Below are 21,455 nucleotides of genomic sequence, written 5' to 3' on the forward strand. Positions count from 1 at the left end.
CCCAAGATGTCTGGCTCTAGGCATGGCTATTTTAAATGATATTAAACTGTATTTTATAATATTGTTATTTGTAATTATGTGGGTTAGTTTTAAGGAAGTGGGATAAAGGGGTTAATGTACAGTATTTGTTTATGTACGTATGATGTATTTTGATGTATGTAATTTTACTGTTGTAACCCGCCTCGATTCTATGGGAGAGGCAGGATAAAAATAAAATCATTATTATTATTATTATTATTATTATTATTATTATTAATTTTAACAATAGTAATTTAATAATTATTATTTTAATTATTATTTTAATAATATAATAATAATAAAATAATAATGGTAATGATAATGTTTTTAACTGTTTTAAAATTATTTAATTATTTTAACTTTGTAATTTGTATTTGATTGTTATTATTTTGTGGTTGGTGGAGGGGTGGAGATTGTCTAATTGTTTATCATGTTGGGTTATGTATTGGTTATTATATTGTGCTATGTATTTCTATTTCTTTTATTGTATCCCGCCTCGATCGGTAGGGAGAGGTGGGCTAAACATTATTATTATTATTATTATTATTATTATTATTATTATTATTATTATTATTATTATTATTATTATTATTGTGGGCGCCATTCTCACTCTTGCCCTCCAGGGGTCGCTCTCCTCCCGCTTCCCAAACTGACCGCCTTAATTTCTGTCAGAGCGATCTGCGCATGCGCAGCACTCACCTCCTGCCAGTCAGAGAGAGAGGTGCGCGGAAGCGGCTCGCGGCGGCCATGTTTGTTGCTGGCGAGTGGCGTCGCCAGGAGTCCGCCGCCCATTTCCGTTCCCCTGGCGCACTTCCGGTGAGGGCTGGCCTTTAAAGGCCGCAGCTGTGGCAGTCGGAGGCGGGAGGGCGGTGATGGTGCGGCTCCGCCTCCTCTTCCTTCGCCGCCTGAGGTGATTCATCCTCGGTCTTTCCTTGCAGCGGCTCCGGAGAAGCGTCGCTCGGGGCGGAGGAGCTTCGTGGGTCCTCCTCGCCCTTCGAGCCTGGGCCGAGCCTTTGGGGCCGAAGGAGCCTTGCCTTGCCTTGCCTTGCCTTGCCTTGCCTCCGAAGGAAGCGCCTGGCACTCTTCGTTCGTGAAAGGAGGTAATGGCTGTTCCGGCGCCTCTGCTCCCGAAAGGAGCCAGGATGCTGTGGCTCAGAATGCAAGTAGCGGGATGGCCGTGGTAGTCATCGCCATGACCCTCAGGAAGGAGGCGAGAAAGCGAGTCCCAGTCCTAACCCTCCTCGAAATGGGAATGGACGCTGAGACGTTTGTCGCTGCTTTGGCTCCTTTTTGCCCCTTTCCAGAGTCACCTGTTTTTGTACAAAATGAAAAATAGTACAACATGTTTGCATTTTGCTCTTTTGAGGGTCATCTGTTTTTACCTTGTAATAATTTAATTCCTTTTCATGCACCGTTTTCCTATGGTTTTTAAAAATTGTTTTTTCATGTTGTGAAAGAGTGGGATGCAAATAATAATAATAATAATTATTATTATTATTATTGTTGTTTGTTCCATTTTGCGTTGTGTTTGTTGGGGATTTCGTTGTATTTCAGTATATTGTCTTATTGAACAGAACATGAGTGTTTTGTGTTGCAGTTCTTTGCAAAGATTTGTTTAAATACATGTTTTATCTCTATAAACACATTTTATGTCTTTAGTGTATTTGATTGGTATCTTTAATATGTTTGGCATTTGGATTATGGTGCAAAACACACTGCAGAAATAATCCAGTTCCAGACCGCTTTAGCTGCCCTCGGCTGAATGCTAGGGAATCCTGGGAATTGTAGTTTATCAAGACACTGGAGCGCTCCGACAGAGAAGGCAAAATGCCTCACAAAACTACAGTTCCCAGGATTCCCTAGCCCTGAGCCAGGACTGCTAAAGCGGTTTCAAACTGGATTATTTCTGCAGTGCGTTTTGGACCTGTACTGCCTACTTTGTTCTATTTTGCACTATGTCTCTCTCTCTCTCTCTGTAGGTTTAAATTGTATTTTAATACTGTATCTTAGATTATTGAATAGTACATAAACGTTTTCTGCATCTGTTTGTAAAGTGTCACGGATGGCACGGATGGCACTGTATAAATAAACTGTGATCATAGTAATTATTATTTTTGCTATTTTATTGATTTAAAGTATTTATTTGTTCATAACTTTTCTCATTACAGGACAAGGAAGGGAGCAAGTAAGGCAGCAGCAGCAGCAGCAGCAGCGGTGTTTTCCCGGAAGGCAAGGGAATAGGCACCAACCCATTGAGCTCTGGAAGAAGTTTCCACAGGAGAAGTTGCCCTTGAGCTGAAGGAACTGCCTCTCCCATCCATCCATCCTCAGCCAGGCAAGAAGGCTAAAAAGGGCCGATCTGTGAGGGTTCTTCAGGGTTGGCAACATGTTCAGCTGGCTGGGCCACGATGACAAGCGGCGGAAAGACCCAGAGGTCTTTCAGACTGTGAGCGGAGGCCTCAAAAAGCTGTACAAAACCAAGCTTTTGCCGCTGGAAGAGTATTACAAGTTCCATGAGTTTCATTCCCCGGCTTTGGAAGATGCGGACTTTGACAACAAGCCAATGGTCCTTCTGGTGGGGCAGTATTCCACAGGGAAGACCACCTTCATCAGGTAACGTCTGCTGGTTCTTCACATTCCTTAGATGGAAAGGATGGTAGGACCAACACTGGTAGGAACAGGTGACTCTGTGAGAGCTTGAGTATCTACTAGTATGTCAGTATCACACTATGCTGTTACAGTGCTATTGTCATCATTGTGTGCCTTCAAGTCGTTCCTAGCTTATGGCGACTCTAAGGTGAACCTATCATGGGATTTTCTTGGCAAGATGTGTTCAGAGGACGTTTGGCATTGCCTTCCTTAGAGGCTGAGAGAGTGTGACTTGCCTAAGTTTACCCAGTGGGTTTCCATGGTTGAGCTAGGATTCGAACCCTGCTCTCCAGAGTCACAGTCCAAGACTCAAGCCACTATGCCGCACTGGCTTTCTTATTTCACATTAACTGCTATGGCTGCCTCTTGTGGAATTCAGGGGTTTGTAGTTTAATGAAAATCCTAAATGCCCCTTCGTAAACTACAAATCCCAGGATTCCACAGGCAGCAGGTGTAGCAGTTAAAGTGGAATGATAGTGCTATAACAGTGTAGTGTGATATTATCCTATGTGTCTGTTTCAAGACAGAATAGACTATTATAGCTGTTCCTCTCGTTTGTAATTGTGATGGTAGAAGTCTCAGTGTATCCACATTGAGGAATTAAAGCAGTTTGAGACCCCTTTAACTGCCATGACTTTATGCTACCGGATCCTGGGATTTGTAGTTTGGTGAGCAATTCAGCCTAGCCTGTCAGAGAGCTCTGGGGCCTCACCACATCAACACATCCCAGGATGTTATAGCATAGAATCATGACAGTTAAAATGGAGCCAAACTGCTTTAATGCTGCAGTGTGGCCACACCCTTTTTTCTTACTCTTCCAAATGCTCTTTCCCATAATTGATTGTTTTCCAAAACTGCGAGTTCACAGGCAATTCTCTCTGGTGAGGCGGACGCCCTTAAATACCTCTGTGGTGAGATGTAGACATGCGAAATCCGTGAATTAATCCATGGTAGAATGAAAGGGTTATCAAAATGCTGGCCTCAGCAGTACTAGAGAATAATAAGTCACAGTGATTCTGGAGAGAGCCTTCTTTTGTGGGCTTGGCGTGGCATCTCCCATCTTGTGGGAAGAATGTGTGAGATCATTGAGCCTCTGAGAAAGTATGTGGGCCCTTGATGGGCATGAAATTGACATGAGTTGACAGACCGAGAATGCCAGTAAAACACTTTGAGTCCAGCACTTGTTGCAGATCTTAAAGGGCTTGTAAAAGATTTAGGCATCCTGAGAAAAAGATGAATAGCCAAAATTGACTGGTGCTGATCAAGGTAGTCTGAGGGCCACATAATAGAGGGTTGTTTGTTTTTCTGTGAGAGAAAAGTGTGGAACCCTGAGTGCGCATATTCTGAGAAAATGATGGGCGGCTGGTTGGATGTTAGAATGACAAAACATTCATAATTGCAGGATGCTCTGAAGAAGATCAAGCAGTCGGGAGGCTTCAAATGTCTTCAACTCGGTGCTTAGAAATTCTGTAGTGTGCCTTGAAGTATTTTGCTGTTACCTTGAAACCTTTCCAGAACCGGTTTCAGTTCTGTTTTGTCCTGAATCATTCTGAGGTGGCCAGAGTTATAGACCCGTGCTTTTTTGACCCGCTGAAGAAGGCTTCTCTTAACTTGCTGGTCACAGACAGGCACACCTGGCCCCAGGATTTAATTCTGTCCCAGTCCAGGCTTTATTGCATTGTTTCCTGCAGGAATCTGACAGTGAATGTCTGTGTTTTTCCAAACCACCTTTACCATCCTCCCAATGCTGATGCTACTAAAACTCTGCCAGTTAGATGGAGGAGGAAATAGAGGAACTCGGCAGCGTAGCAAGACTTTTTTAAGTGAGCCCTCTTGTCAGACTTTGTTAACTGAGGCATGCCCTTGTTCTGTATTCCATTCTTCTATAGAATTGTACTCCAAGAGGGCTCATATTTCACTGCAGAAGAATTAAACCTCTGTTAGGGTTGGACTGCAGAATTCTCATGGTTGCTAAACTGAATTTAGTGCTGGGCTGTACTTAGTCATCTCCCTCCCTGGACGAAACGGATTATCTAGACCCATTTCAAACCGGCTTTCAGGCAGGTTACGGGGTTGAGACTGCTATGGTCACCTTGGTCGATGATCTCCGTCTGGGCATGGACAGGGGTAGCGTGTCCCTGTTAGTGCTCTTGGACATCTCAGCGGCTTTCGATACCATAGACCATGGTATCCTTTTGGAGCGCCTGGGAGAGTTGGGAATCGGGGGCACTGCGCTCCAGTGGTTCCGATCCTACCTCTCTGGGAGGTTCCAGATGGTGCAGCTGGGGGACGTGTGCTCCGACAAGAGGGCCCTTACATCTGGGGTCCCTCAAGGAGCCATTCTGTCTCCCATGCTTTTTAACATTTACATGAAACCGCTGGGAGAGATCATCCGGAAACATGGGGCGCGGGGTTATCAGTACGCTGATGACACCCAAATAGTTTTCTCTATGTCTCCAACTGATGCAGTGACCGGGGATGGCATCTCTCCTCTCGTGACCTGTCTGGAGTCGGTAATGGGCTGGATGAGGGAAAACAGACTCAGCCTGAATCCAGAGAAAACGGAAGTACTCGTGATAGGTTCCCCTGGTCCAGGAATGGCGGTGATTCCACCTGTCCTAAACGGGATCACGCTTCCTGTGAAGGACTCGATACGCAGCTTGGGGGTGCTCCTTGACTCGTCGCTTCACCTTACATCTCAGGTGAGTGCGACAGTCAGGAGCACCTGTTATCAGCTTCGGCTGATACGCCAACTGCGTCCCTATCTGGGCCGGAGGGACCTTGAAACTGTAGTAAATGCTCTGGTAACCTCTCATTTGGATTTCTGCAATGCGCTCTACATGGGGCAACCCTTGTATCATACCTGGAAGCTGCAATTAGTGCAGAATATGGCAGCACGACTGGTCACTGGTACATCCAGGGCCAGTCATATAACACTGGTCCTTAAAGACCTACACTGGCTGCCTATTCGCTTCCGGGCGCAATACAAGGTGTTGGCTGTTACCTATAAAGCCCTAAATGGCTTGGGCCCAGGGTACTTAGAGGACCGCCTCTCTCCGTACAATCCGCCCCGCACACTCAGATCAACCGGGCAGCAATTGCTAAGGGTTCCAAAGGCTAGATTAGTTGCTACTACTAGGAGGGCCTTCTGCATCTCAGCCCCCAGCCTCTGGAACGCGCTGCCCTTTGAGCTCCGCTCGGCCTCCTCCCTTACTCAGTTTAGGAAGGGGTTAAAAACATTCTTATTTGAGCAGGCTTACCCCTGACTCTCTGACCCCTGAAGTATTCTCTCCTCGCCCCCTTCGTCAGCATGTTAGGCTGGCATGAGTGGTGGTTTTTATTGTTTTTATTATATAAGGTTTTAATGCTATGTTTTTGTGATTTTATATTGTTATGTGGAATATTGGAAACCGCCTTGGTCTGAGAAAGGCGGTATATAAATAAAATTTTACTTACTTACTTACTTACTTACTCCCTGATTTCTCCTTAGGAGATCAGGGTTTGGTTCCCTGTTTGGCCATGGAAACCCACTGGGTGACCATGGGCAAGTCACACACTCTCAGCCCCAGAAAGAGCCCCAAGATAGGGTTGCCTTAGCATCACTGTCAGTTGGAAATGTCTTGAAGGCACATGGCAACATACTGCTACAGACCAATCTATCTCAGCCATAGAAGACATGTAAACAGGATGTAATGCTTTCTGCAAACTGGGGAGTGTACTCTATAAAGTTGAGCTTCTCAACCCTTGGGCATCAGATGTTTTGAACTTCATGTCCCAGAAGTCCCAGCCAACATGGTTAATAAATCAGGGATTTTGGGAGTTGATGTTCACCGCATCTGAAGGTCCAGAGGTTGAGAATCATTGCTCTAGGAGAGTGTACTGTCTCTAATTTCTGTGTCCTATAGGAACGTTGTAACCCTATTGTGACCTTTCCCTACTTGCTGGCTATAGGCATAATTGAACAGGATGCAGTGCCCCATAAGAGGCATAAGAATGCAGTATACCCATGGTTTCATGGGGAATATAATGATGGTAGTATAGTAAATATGCTCATTTGGATCAAATGGTGGAGGCCATTTGTATATCATAACAACCTTCTGCAGACATATTGGACAATAGCTCTCACTGTTCTTGGCCAGAATGGATTATGGGAGCTGTTGTTCCCCACATCAGGAGGCCATTGGATCAGTGGAGGCTATAAGGTGATTTGTTTAAATTCTATTTGAATTGTTGTAATGCATTCCTATGTAGGGCTGCCTTTGAAGAGTGTTTGGAAATTTCAGCTGGTCCAAAGAACTGCCGCTAAATTATTAACTGGGGTTGGCTACAAGAAATGCACAGCTCCCTTGTCTTTGACAGTTCCACTGGCTGCTGGTCTGTTCCAGGCACAACTCAAAGTGCTGACTGTGACCAATAAAGCCATATGTGGACCCTACCATGGGTTTTTCTGGGGCTGAGAGAGTGTGACTTGCCTAAGGTCACCCAGTGGGTTTCCATAGCTCAGCAGAAAATTGAAATCCAATCTCCAGAGTCATAGTCCAATGCTTAAACCACTACAACATGCAGGGGTAAGAATAAATATAGTACTATTAATACAACATGTTATATAATAATATATTTTAATAAGTAGTTTGTACATCAAATCATGTAAATTATATATGACTTGCTTACATGAACCATTTAAGCTCTAGCCAAAAAACTCCCAGGACAGCTTCTAAAATGAATTCAACCAAAATTAATTCAGGCTTGTAGTTAAACTAAGATGCAGCAGCATACAAAGGGAAAGGGGTGAGGAGGGAAGAAGAGAGAGGTTAACTTCAGTGGCTGTTTGGCCCAGGTGCCATGGAGGTGTATCTGGCTAGTGTTCTTCAAAGACTAACATAATGTTTGGGCACATCATCCAAACTTGTCTTTCTCTTGACACATAAGATAAAGTCCTTAAGTTTGATCCTGTGTTGATACCAGTGGCTTTCTCTTGGAACAGTTTCACTACAACACCTCTATAAAAGCGAACTCTGGCCTGGGAAAATAAATAAGGGGAGCTGAGGGAGGCTTACAGGGTACTTTAAGCTCTTTCTTCATTAAAGCTGTAGTAAAATTTCCTTTCTTCGTTAAAGCTGTAGTAAAACCACTGAGCTTAACTTCAAGGAACCAGAATAGTGTTGTTGTTTTTTTTAAAAAAAAGAAACTCCAAAGCACCATAAGATTTGGGAGAGTGGGCTTCATTGCCTTTCTTCTAGAGCTTAGAAACAAACCCCAAGGGAGGAAAAACACGTGGATAAGCATAACTGAGGAAGGGTGGTAATCAAACTGGCAGCACCTTATCACTGGGGATAAGTGACCTTGAACAATCCAGGCCTTTCTACCTGCTTCTGCTTTGCTGAAACCTAACCCTCCGACCTAAGAGCCAAGTACAGAATGATAAAGCAGGCTTTTAAATGAAAGCGCAAGTCCTTATACACTAGACTTTGTTCTGGGAAAGGAATTTTTTTAATGGAGGACTTTGAGGTAGGGAGCATTATGTGTAAAACCAGGTGAGAAGTGGTGTGAGTAAACCCATGTTTCCTGGTCTTCATCTTAAAATAATCCCCCACCAAAGGATATGGACTTATCCCAGTTAACAAAGCCTCTGACAGTGAAGCTCCATTTTGCATTGCCTTTTAACACCTGTGCAGCACCCCTTTTTTCCTTGTCCTCTGCCTAGTTGGATGTTTTTAGCAGCATCAGCAGTGGTTAACTGGAGAAGCAGAGGCATTTGGTGTCAGACTGCAACAGCATTTCTGCAGTAAACAATACAATAAAGTTAGGGCAAGTCATACTCTCAGTTTCAGAGGATGGCATTGGCAAACCCTCTCTTCAGAAACTTACAAGAAAACCCCATGATAGGTTCACCTTAGGGTTGTCAGAAGTCAGAAATGGCTTGAAGGCACACAACAACAACAACAACAACAAAGAGATGGGAAAGAATGGGATTCTCCTCTAGCACATCCTACAGTGCCTTGTGTACCTGCCTACAACAGGGAAGGTAAACAGCAGCTGCCCCTAGAATCACTCGGTGAGCATGCATGAACGGCAAAGCAGAGAGAAAAGGGGAGCGCAGAGAAGCTTGCCTCATCTCTAGCATGTTACAAGAGCAGAGATCTAGAAGTTTGGCCACCAAAATGAAAATTATAAGACAAGTGGAGGCTGGTGAAAGAAAAAAATCATCCCTGGATGCATCTTGGGAGAAGCCTTCAAGTGGTCTCTAGAAGATTCAAACCTGTTTTTCTTTACTTATACGGAAGAACTGGGTGCTTCCTTTCAATTGTGCATGTTAATTTTGAAGAAAATGTTTGCTGAAACATGAACTGCTCCTCTTTTATTGTGGCATATGATGCCCACCTCTCAGGAGTGTTCTAGCTGTTATTTATTTAGAATATTGATAAGCCACTCTCCAGCCAGGGATGGATGCGGTGGCTCAGGGGTTAAGATGCTGACTCTGATGATCGCAAGCTCGGCAGTTCAAGATCCAACCGCCACATGGCAGAGGGAGGCTCCCATCACTGGTCCCAGCTTCTGCCAACCTAGCAGATCAAAAGCATACAAAAGTGCAAATAGATGAATAGCTACCAATTCAGTGGGAAGGTAACAGCGTCCTGTGCAGACATGACTGCGGAGTCATCTTTGACAATGCAAGCTCCCTTGGCTTAGTAATGGCCACACACAGTCGGACATGACTTGACAACCTTGTCAAAGGAGAAACCTTTCCCTTCAGCAACAAAGGCTCCCAGAGTGGTTTACGGATTGTTAACTGGACAGTTGTGTACCCTCAGGCTTACAGTCTAAAAATACATGATGCAAAAGGAGAAGGGAATAGCATTGGGGAAAGGATTCAAGTCCAGCAGATACTGCTGGTTTGTCTCTCCTTCCAAGGCCAGAGTGGTGGCAGTTGGAATGGAGGGGCTTTCCATTTCCTCTGGGCCTAGGCATGATGGAGCTGTGCCTGCCTCTCCTTCTCTCCCTCCAAGACCATGGTGGTAGCAGTTAAAATGGAAGGAAGGCCTTCATCTTCTTCTGGACCTAGGCATGGTGGAGCTGTACTTGCCTCATCTTTCCTTCCAAGGCTAGGGTCGCCAGCTATTGATTCCTGGATGGCAGGGCAGATTGATTTGATGGCCTTTGGCATCCCTTCCTGTGTTATTTCATTGAGCCTCCCAGACTTAACCTTCCCTGCATAAATGATTACCAGAGTTCTCGCCGTCACCAGAGATTAGCAACTGTCCAATTTGTTAAAGTAGTCTTTTTTCTTCGGTTAAAAAAAACACAACCCCACTTTATCCAGGGCTGACTTTAAAAATGCATTGTCTGTGTGTCTCCTGCTGTTTCATTCCTGTCTTCTCTATTTACACGGGAACACAATAGCCGAGACATAGTGGAATCTTCTTTGGGGGGAAGCAAATCCTCCAGACTGCAATTGGACTTGAGAGATGCAATTAAAGAGAGTCGGGGCTCCATCCCTGTGTTTTAATGAGAGCTCTCTGTCTGCTGAGCCAGGGATGTGGGTGAGAACGGGCGCAGTGTGGGAGACCTGGCAGAAGTTTTACAAATGTAATTAATGGGCTGCCAGGGGCATCCACGGCTTAAGGGATCTAGTTGAGATCAAGGTGAGAGGTTAAATGAAATTGTCCATGTCTCAAGCAGTCAATATTTGGTGGAGGAATACTTTTTTTTTTGGGGGGGGGGGATGTAAAAGGGTTGGGGTTTTTGGAATGATAGTTCCCAGAATCCCCCAGCCATGGGAACTATCATCCAAAGAATACCCAACCCTTTTTCAAATTCCACAGAAGCTTTTTTTCTGTATGAAACAGCAAAGAAGGGAGGCCAACTGTGTTGAAGGTTGATCAGTGAAGCAAGACTAGCAGACTGACCGTCTGGTTCCAGGGAATTCATCTTTTACTTTCTTTGATGGCATGCCCAAAAGACATTTCTCTTTGACAGCTGAGGGGTCATCTCTAAAGTGAGCTGGTGTTTGCATTTCTCTTCTACCTGCACTGTCTTCCTCCTCATACCTCTGGGGTGTATCTACACAATTAGTCAGTCTTCCACATTTTCAGCTTTGACTTTTGCAGCTTTAATTATTTGTGCATTTTAATAATAATAATAATAATAATAATAATAATAATAATTTTATTTATATTTCCCGCTTTTCCCTTCGGATCGAAGCAGGATTACAGCAGTAAAAACATTATAAAATACATAATTCAAAAACATCAATCAGAGATAAAAGGGAAAAGGAGAAAGTTATTTCAGTGTTGCGCAGTCATAAGGATTGAGTCATATATTCAGATGTACAAATCAGATTAGAGGAGATCCGTTGGATAGGCCCACTGGAAGAGATCCGTCTTCAGTGCCTTTTTGACAGCTTCCAAGGAAGTGATAAGACGGACCTCATCTGGTAAATTCTTCCAAAGTCTAGGGGCCATCACAGAAAATGTTCTACAAGAGGTAGTTTTCAACCTGGTTTTGGGGTGTTCCAATATTTTTGTGCCAGATGTCCTGAGAGTGCGGGGCAGATTATGTAGGGAGAGGCGTTCCCTTAAGTAACTTGAGCCCAGGCCATGTAGGGCTTTATAGGTAATAACCAACACTTTGTATTGCGCTCGGAAGCTAATCAGCAGCCAATGTAGAGATTTCGACACTGGTGTAATGTGCTCTGATTCGGTGTCCTGGTGATCAGTCTGGCTGCAGCATTCTGAATCAGTTGGAGCTTCCGAACTTGGTACAAAGGTAGCCCCATGTAGAGCACATTACAGAAATCTAGACGAGAGGTTACCAGTGCATGTACTACTGTTTCAAGGTCCCCCTGAGCCAGGTAGGGATGTTCTCTCTAGGAATCTGTAGGTCCACCATTATGACTCTATGGCCAACATTTGCCAGAAGACAGAGATTCCCAGAGGCAACACTTCTCTGGTTATTTGTAGGTCTTCCACCACAGTTCTATGGTCAATGTCCAGCAGATGTTGCCCATAGAGTTGCACTGGGGGACCTAGAGAAGTGTTCTCTTCAGTTAAAAAAGAAAAGTATTTGTGGTATTTCCACTTTCATGGAGGTCCAGCGTCCTAACCCCAGTGAATGTGGAAGGCCCACTGCATAGCCATTCCACCTCACTTTAATGACTGTGGCTTCATCCTATGGAATCCTGGGATTTGTAGTTTAGTTCATAGAATTCCCTGATAGTTTGCTGTGGTTCCAGGGAGTGAGGGGTGGACTAGAGCTCTAAAGAGAAAATTCGTAAGAACCTCAGGAAACCACGTATTCCAAGCTTCCACGGGATGAGAGCCATGGCAGCTGAAGTAGTATCAAAGCACTCTAACTAAGAGGTGTGGATATACCCCAGGAGTCTTTCAAATTAGTTTTTTGTGGGTTTTTCAGGCCATGTGGCTGTGTTCTGGAAGAATTTATTCCTGATGTTTCACCTGCATCTGTGCCTGGCACCTGCAGAGACATCTTCAGAGTCTTTCAGATTGTATTCATTGTGAAGTTTGATACACCATTTCTTTGTTTTTAAAAAGCTTTTAGTGCATTGGCTTTGGACACAATGAACAGGATCCTAACTGCGTATTCAACAGAGCTACCTTTGCTTGCGTAGGGCAGATCAGTCAGATGGGGGACAGCGCACAGTCGATTGTCATTGACTAATGCACTGTATACTGCAGCCGCTGCTTAGAATAGCTCTGGCGTCAATCCATAACCCATAAAATAAACAATGGTACAAGCTGTCAACTGCATAGGATGCATTGAGCCTTGTTGTTTCCAGAAGGTGAACAAATTACTTTCTTGGAGGTGGGAGCCATGATAATTTACCTCCAGAGAGAGAATGGCTGTTGAACCAGAATGGTATAAACCAGTAACATATTCATAGCTGTAAATAGAGCTGTCAGACTGAAAGCTGGAGAGGGCTCCTGTACCTTTAATAGAAGAGGGAGTTTAGGCAGGTGTTGCTTGTTACCTGGTTGCATGACAAGCAACATCTGCTGACATTCCCCCTTCTATACAACTATTAAATGAATAGGAGCTCTCTCCAGTTTTCATTATGGCAAGCCTAGCCATAAACCAGGGATGGGCAACTTCACAGGGGTCAATCCCCTTTAACCCTCCCATGGGTTGCACTCCTTTCAAATACCTCTGTCTTTGTTGGAGTCCTTCCCAAAATGCTAAAAAAAATATAAAACAATTAAAAACCTCAGCCTGCAGCCGATAGATAGCAAGGAGGACGTCCGTCTCCCTTTGCTGAAAAGTGAGTTTCAGAGCCTGGGAGCAGCCACCCAGAAGGTCTTCTCCTCTTTTTCCAGCAAATGTACCTATGAGGGTGGTGTGACAGAGAAGTGCCTCTGCAGAGTATTTCAAAACATGAGCAAGCTTATATGGGACAAGGCAGTCCTTCAGATCAGCTAGACAGAGCTGTACAGGTCATAACCAGCACTTTGAATTGTGTCCAGAAATGGACAGGCATCCAGTAGAGCTGTTGCAGCAAGGGAGTTGTCTGCTCCCTGCAGCCAGCCCCACTTCACAGTCTGACTGGAGTTCCTTGGACCAACAGAAGGCTCTAAACAATTTTCAAAGGCAACCCCACATAGAGTGTGTTGTTGTTATTGTGTGCCTCCAAATCTTTTCCGACTTACGGCAACCCCAAGACGAACCTATCACAGGGTTTTCTTAGCAAGATTTGTTCAGAGGAGGTTTGCTGTTGCCTACCCCTGAGGCTGAGAGCATGTTTCATGCCCAAGCTGGGAGATGAACCATGGTCTCCAGAGTCACTTTATTTTATTTTATTTATTATGGTATTTATACCCTGCTCTTCAGCCCTGAAGGCTAACAGAGGAGGACTGGAAACTGAAAATAGCAGAAATATAGGAAATGGATAAACTCTCAACGCTGTTGGAGAAAAACACGTTGGATGACTTCTATAGGGAATGGCTCCCATGGTCAAATTATTTACAGGATGGAGGAGAAAGATGGAAAGGTTAGAAAAAATAGGTGAAGTAAATATAGAGAAAGGAAATTGTTATTGGTATATGTTGGTATATATAATGTCCTTACATTTGATGTATATATTATGATGGTTAAAATAACTTTCAGTCTAACAAGGGTTTTTGTATCCTACGCTTGAGAATGTATAAGAGTGCTAAGAGTTAGTTAAAAGTTAATTGAGCTAAAACAATGGTAGAGTACATAGTATCTAGGAAGTTAAAGGGGAGGGGGGTGTATATGGTACTTGTATGCTGTAAAGAATGCTTTTCAATTGTATATGTGTTTTTGAAGTTATTAATACAGATTTTATTAAATAAAAAAATTAAAAAATATATTATTTTTAATTAGACGCTTCCCTGCCTTCAGGCTTACAATCTAAAAAGACACGACACAAAAGGAGAAGGGAATTTGGGGGGGGGGGGGGGAGGAGGAAGGATCAGGTCCAGCAGTTCTTCTCTCCCTCTGAGGCCTGGACCAAGGCAGATGGACCAGAGGGAGGGTTCTGCTTCTTAAGGGTAGGACTGATGGCGTTGGGCCTGTCTTTTCACTCCCTCCCAGGCCGGATGGAGACAGATGCCATGGAGGGAGGGCTCTTCTTCTTAAGGAAGAACACTCAAACCATTACACCATGCTGGCCCCATAGAGTGTGTTACAATAGCCCAGTTGGGATGTAACTAAGGCATGGGTCATTGTGGCCAGATGTGATATTCTAGGAGTGGGCAGAGCTGGTGCACAACCTTCAACTATGCAAAGGCACTGAGATATCCCCCTCCCCCAAAACACAGCCCAGGTGGAAAGGCTGGAAATCAATCCTAAATGTCCTCAATGTGGAAAGGAGACATGTTTCTCAAAATTTCAATGGACTAGGAGTCAGGTAGAGCCAGCATGGTTTAAGTGTTGGACTCCAAGGGACCTGGGTTTGAATCCCTGCACAGCAGTGGGAACTCACAGAATGATCTTGGACAAATTATGCTTGCTCAGCCAAAGAAGAAGGCAAGGGCAAACCACTCTGAACAATCTTGCCCAGAAAACCACAAGGTAGGTTTGCCTTAGACTTACCATAATTTGGAAATGACCAGAAGACACACACACAGTAACAACAGCAACAACTAAAGTAGCATAGTGCCAGGATTAGTGTCATTACTGGCATATGTTCACTGATGCTTAAGTCACTATCCCACAGTTGTGGCATTCCTATTCTAACTGCCATGTCTCAACCTATGGAATCCTGGGATTTGTAGTTTGAAGAAGAACGTGGAATCCTCTGACAGAGCTCTAGTGCCTCACCAGACTCCTAATCCTAGGATTCCATAGGATGAACTATAATTTGTGGTGTGAAAGGCACTGTAGACAGAGTTCCTTTATGCTTTGTGACGTTCGCCAAATCATGAAAATTGGATTTTAAACACAGCACCTGTCGGTCCTACAGAAGTTGTGTCAACCTGCATAACAGATTGGCTCATCATTTATCTCTTTGTAAAGTGCCTGTCCTTAATTAACAATTTTAAATTATAGCTGTTAATTATAAAAGTGAGAGTGCCTTCTTTGATTCTATCAGGCTATCAGAAGTTATTTTTCTGAACAGCAACATCCTGTTAATATTTGTATGGAGTTCTCTGAGGGAGTATCTCTAGAGAAATCTCTTGACCTTTCCGGGGCATCTGTCACCCCACAGCTCTTACCCATGTTGGCTGTCTTCACAGTTGCTTCGATACCGATATGCACTAAAAACCCAGATTAAGTTAGAAATGATTTGATGGCTCACAACACACACACACACACACACACACACACAAAATATGTACTGTATTGCCTTGCTGGTTTTTAATCTGTTGTTATACATTTTTAAATTTGTGTGTCGAAAGACTGGTAGCTCTTGCCATTCAGTCTCTCTCTCCCATTCCACTGAGTGATGCCCGGATTCTTCTTACTCTTTCTTTGTGTTTGCAGGTACCTGCTTGAACAAGACTTTCCAGGAATGAGGATTGGACCAGAGCCTACAACTGACTCCTTCATTGCTGTGATGCAGGGGGATGTGGAAGGCATCATCCCTGGGAACGCTCTGGTTGTGGATCCCAAACGGCCCTTCAGGAAGCTCAATGCCTTTGGTAATGCCTTCTTAAACAGGTTAGTATACGGAGCTGCTTCTGGGATCAGGTACAGCCGTACCTTAGCTGACGAAGCAGATGTCTTCCTCAGCCTGACTTCTTCAAAAAGTATTTTTTTTCTACTCCATGCAATCTGCCAAGTTCTCCATCAGCAACACTGTTCAAATCAGCTGGGTTTTTTTTCTTGCCAGTTTCTTCACTGTCCAGCTTCACATCCTTACATAAAAATTAGGAAAATTGTGGTACGGATGATTCTGATGTTTGCTATTTAATGATGCATCTTCACACTTGAGGATTTCATCTAGTTCCTTCATAGCTGTCCTTCCATGTCTTGGCCTTCTTCTGATTTCTTGACTACATTCCCTATTTTGATGCCTGAGCCAAGTGTAGAAAATCTTTAACCATTTCAGTGCCTTCCTCAAGCACTTTAAATTTACCTAAATCTCTTGTGGTCATTATTCTTTGATAATATTCATCTGTAGCTTTATTTTTCACTTTCTTAACTTTCATCAGTAGACCTTCCAAGTCTTCGCTATTTTCTGCAGGCAATATGAGTAAAGCACCAACAGATGTCTGGCCTATATTAATGTATCTCTCTTATAATCTGTACAATATATCTGCTAACCCAAAACAAGAACAACTCTTATTTGAGCTAAGGCAGAGAAATTGCCTGAAAGGCTGGAAGTAAAAGTTCTGCTCAAAAAGTTAACTTTGAGAAGGTCACAGCAGGCCAGCATTAAACGCAGCAACAACTAATCACCTTTGCAACTCACCTGCCCAGCTTCTCATTCCGTCTGCTGCTGCGACGGATTTACTCTGCTCAGCCCACAAGTCAAGTATAAAAAAGCCAGCATGCATGCAAAATCTCATTGATAGGATTATTATAAATTCGCAGGTTAAACAGTCAGTTTCAACAGTAAGTCTTCATCGAGTTCATACAAGTCCATATTGCCTTCTAATTCCTCAGGAAAAATCTGGAGGTCAAACTTTGTGAGGAATAGCAGAGGGAGCTGGGTTTTGTTTGGCCTGAAGAATAGAAAATAGAGAGTTTATGATAGCCATGTTTAAATATCTGAAGGACTGTCTTATAGAAGACAGAGTGAGATTGTTTTCTAGAGATGAGAGAAGCATCAAATACATTCAAGTTACAAGAAAAGAGATCTTAACATTAGAAATAACTTCCTGACAGTTAAGATCTGTGATAGACTCTGCTACATTGGTGGTTTCTAAACAGAAGTTGGATGGCTACTGAGGATGCTGTGGATTCCTGCATGGCAGTGGTTTGGCCTAGGTGGCCCCTGGGGTATTTTCCAAGTGCAGTTCTCACCAGTATGAAAACAAATACTAACCAAAGAGCTAATTTTTCTATAAAGAAATCACCCTAAAGAAATGTTACTGAATGTTCATGTTCCTACCTGCCAGGCAGGGTATAATAGAAGGGGTGGGACAAAGGCCTTTGGTCAAAATCAACAACATAATTGTTTTGTCTTGTTGTTCACCGCCCTGATCATGGGAAGGGCGGTATACAAATAAAATTTTTATTTTTTATTATTTTTTATTATAATGCTGCTCCAAACATTTGTCATCACTCTTCCTTTCTTTGCCCTTGATGAGTCAACCACTCTGCCATCTGTATTCACAGCCACCTCTGGAGTTCCTTGAAGAGGGATTGAACCTGCCCTCCAACTCTCCCAGTTTGGCAAAGACAGTGCTTTGTCGTCTCACTTTTTCAGCTGCCTTTAAAATGTCCCTGCTTCTCTCTCTTTCTCCTACTTTATCCTTTTGTCCTCAGCTTGCTTCAGTTGCTGCAGACTGAATTAAGCATGCAAAAGTCTTTTGCACTCAGTTAACTCAGGAAGGAGGGAGAAGGGGCAGAATCTTGTCCTTCCCAGCCAGCTCAGGCAAAAGCAAACTGCTTCATCATCCCCTAACTCGTTCCTCGTAAATAACGTTTGCCATCTGAACCACACTCTGATGTTGCTTGGCTGCACTTGTCCTGCTTTTCATCTGTGAAATGTTGGAGGGCTGGAGGGCATACAGTCAGCTCACCTGTATGCTTGGCTCAAACCTCACCAATAAGTGTTTCACTATAATAGACTGAAAGAGCACCATCACTTCCTCAGGCTGGTGTCCTCTGGAGGACTGTAACTCCCATAGTCCCCAAATACTGGGATGATTCAGTATCTCTGGACTGCCAGATGAATGTGCATGTAAATTGTAGCACTCTGTGTGTGTTCTGCTTCATCTCTTTCTTTGAAATTAACATGAATATGGAAGCTGTGTTTGCTCTTTTTGCCTTTGACCATACATTACTTTGATTGTAAAATTGGAAGGGACCCCAAGGATCACTATAGAAGGAGAAGACAAACAGGGAGACTGGGATCAGGCCAGGCAAGAGAACAAATGAGAGAAAGGGTGATTTCAAACCTGAACTCTCCCTAGAAGCCTAAATGAGTCCATCGCCCTCTGGACACATCATGAGAGAAGATGGCTAATTGGGAATAATGCTCAGCAAAATGGAAGGCAGCAGGAGAAGGGGAAAGTTGTATTACAGATTGATTCTATCAAGGAAGCTATGGCTGCCCTGAGTTAGCAATTCCTGTGAAAGAAGGGCTTTTAACAGCTTGGTACAGTGCTCTTTTGAAATGTGTTCTTAAACTGCCTTTTCATTTAAGAGTGTTTTAATCCTATAGGAAGCTTAATTATGCTTTTAAGGTCCTTCTGCATATTGTTAACCTGCACCTGCTTTTTATCTGTCCGCTTTATTTTTCTTGTGAGATGCCTTCAAGACTCCAGTTCTGGGGGGAAAGAATGGGGTATCAGTTAAATAATTTTAAAGCTCTGAATTTTTGCCAACTGTTCCTGGTTAAAATTTACATTGGAATCATCCGAAAAGACCTAGCTGGGCCTGATTCATTCCCAGTCTGAACATTATCTGTGTTATCTTTCTGCTTCATTCGTTATGGTGAAATGTTCCTGATTCTCTTCCATTTTCTTAGATTTGTCTGTGCTCAGCTGCCAAACCCAGTACTTGAGAGCATCAGTGTGATTGATACTCCTGGGATCCTGTCGGGGGAGAAGCAAAGAATTAGCCGAGGTAAAGTGCCAGGTGCTTGCTATTGTTGCTATGTGCCTTCAAGCCAGCTCAGACTTACGGTCACCCTCTCCTAGGGTTCCTTTGGCCAGATTTCTTCAGAAGAGGCTTGCCATTGCTTTCTTCAAAGACTGAGAGAGTGTGACTTGCCTAGGTTCACTCAGTGAGTTTCCCTGGCTGTCTTTAGATATCTGAGGAGTTGTCATGTTGAAGAGAGAATGAGCCTATTTCCTGGTGCCAGATTTTGGTTTTATAATTTTTTAAAAAAATTAAAAATACCTTTATGCAATTAAAAAAAGAAACAATAACAAATGAAATGGGAATCATTTCTCCCAAAATGGGATTCAAGGCGATAAAACTTATATTAAACAAATAGAACATTAAGTACGTTAAACACACTTTTTTAAACATTAGGAAGAACTTTTTGTTAGAACTATTTTGACAGTGGAATACAGTACTTCAGAAAGTGGTTAAATGATTTTAAGCGTCAAACATCCACTTCTCTGGATGTTTTTAACAGTGGATTCCTGCATGGCAAGGAGTTGGACTATATTATTCTTGGGGATCCTTGCAGCTCAATGAATTGATTTATCCTTCCAAAAATTACACAGCACTTCAATTATGCTCAGCACAACCATCACAATCCAGCATTAGTCATAACCACACCCTGTTTGCTGTGTCAATTTGGCTTGGCTCCATTCACCATTGTGGCTTTATTTGTGGTACATTTAATGACATTATTATGCTCTGGCTCACAGAATCACTTCCTGTTTTTTTAATGTTCTCTATAGGTGCACCCACACCCACATGACCCTCAGATAGGAATCACAGTGAAGATAAATGTAGAAGTGTAAGTCCGGGAAAACAATTAGAAAATAGTGTTTTATAGAACACTTTCCCCTCAGTAATTTGATTGTGCCAGTAAAATATTCTGTCAGGTTTAAGCCGGAATGAAAACTTGGATAGAAAAATAAAAAACCATGGACATCTGCCCAATCTACTAGTCCCATGTGAGATGTCAAAATTCTGTCAATGTCACCTTTGATTCTTTGACTGCATTGTAAAATCCATCCCCAGGGTGTGCTAAAACACTAAATAGGCAAGCACAGGAAATATGGAATTACAATAAACTTCCAAAGGGTTATTGATTTGCAGACGATGCCCAACTCAGAGTGCAGTACGTCTTCCACAAGGCATATGGCGTTTGATCCTCCAGTGGCTGTGCTGGCTCTGAGCATTGTAATTTGGAAAAGTAACTTTTTCAGTCTCTGTGCCACACTTAGGGCAAGGCTACAACTTTCCTTCATATTTTTTCAGACTTGGGAAAGCATTTCAAAAATACGAGAGCCTGTGCTTGGTTAAAATGATATAGCTTTACCTTTCAATGTACTGAGAGCAAGTTGGGGTGCATTGATGGCCTTTAAAGCTTTGGTGGGTGTTCTTCAGCAGGGCGTTTTTGGACTGCAGTTCCCGTCAGCTCTTGGCAAAGATGGCTAGGAGGTTCTGTGTAGTACAGTACAACCCCCATATCTGCAGGGGATACATTCCTGGACTAGCTATGGAAGTGTGAAACTGTGGATAATAGAAAACCGTATTGAAATGAATGACTTCCCATGGAAGTTGACCATAGCATTGTGTTGGAAGGCCAAGAGATTCCTAGAGAGAACACTCCCTAGGCATTTTAGGTCCTCCAGCGCAACTCTGTGGTCAACGTCTGCCTGAAGCATACCATAGAATCATGCTGGAAGAAAATACCGGATGATTCAAGAGGGATGGTAGAAAAGTAAAGCTGTCCTTATTGGGTTTTGCACTGTTTGTTTTGAATCACTTTTTACTTGCATTCAGTATTTAGGTAGAACACAAACGTGTTTATCTCTGGTTTCTGATTGTCATCCTTGTATGTCATACAGTTTGACTCAACTTGTCTATTACTGCTGTTTTGTAAACCTGGCAACACTCCCAGAAACGTACAAGGCTTGAAAGAAATGTGGGATTTGTGATTATGGAGACCTCTGAAGTTCCAAACATATAAGAGACATCTTGTAAACATATGAGGAAAGGTTGAGGGAGTTGGGCATGTTCAGTCTAGTAAAGGGAAGACGGGAGGGGGGGGGTGACATGATCACATTCTTTCATTGTTTCAAGGACTAACATAGAGAGGAGGGGGGCAGATTCATTCTCAGAGGGTAGGACCAGGTCTCATGGTCGCAGGAGGGTAAATTTCAATTGAATATGAGAAGAAACATCTTAATTGTAAGAGTGGTTTGGCAAAGGGACCAGTGGCCTAGATGGGTGATGGATGGGGTCTCTTTGGATATCTTCAAAAAGAAGTTGGACAGCTGCCTGCTTGGGATGCTTTAGCTGGAGATCCTGCACTGAGCATGGGGACTGATTCAGTGTCCTGTGAGCCCTTTCCAACTCAATAATTCTGTTGTTCTCATTCTGGCGCCTACTCTCCTCTTTGTAAAAAGCTCCTTGAGCCATGTGTATATTGGAATGCGCTCTGTGTGGCTTTTCCCTGTGTAAATGTTAGCCCTGGCCACGTGGCCCACATTTCATTTCTCTTGGCTGATAAA

General features: G+C 43.3%; 1 protein-coding gene across 1 annotated transcript in view; it reads left to right on the forward strand.

Annotated features, from left to right (window-relative positions):
- Window positions 1-1,052: 1,052 nt before the first annotated feature.
- LOC149310181 (EH domain-containing protein 3) overlaps window positions 1,053-21,455 on the forward strand; it is a 32,221-nt gene continuing 11,818 nt past the window's right edge. The window contains exons 1-4 of the mRNA XM_089533858.1: window positions 1,053-1,118; window positions 2,187-2,631; window positions 15,628-15,804; window positions 18,785-18,882. Of these exons, the coding sequence (XP_089389984.1) occupies window positions 2,405-2,631; window positions 15,628-15,804; window positions 18,785-18,882 (502 nt within the window). The 5' untranslated portion in view covers window positions 1,053-1,118; window positions 2,187-2,404. The remainder of the gene's footprint in view (window positions 1,119-2,186; window positions 2,632-15,627; window positions 15,805-18,784; window positions 18,883-21,455) is intronic.

This window comes from Sceloporus occidentalis, unplaced genomic scaffold, assembly GCF_023333645.1.
Source record: "Sceloporus occidentalis isolate IW3139 unplaced genomic scaffold, rSceOcc1.0.p SCAF_7, whole genome shotgun sequence".
Taxonomy (NCBI): Eukaryota; Metazoa; Chordata; class Lepidosauria; order Squamata; family Phrynosomatidae; genus Sceloporus; species Sceloporus occidentalis.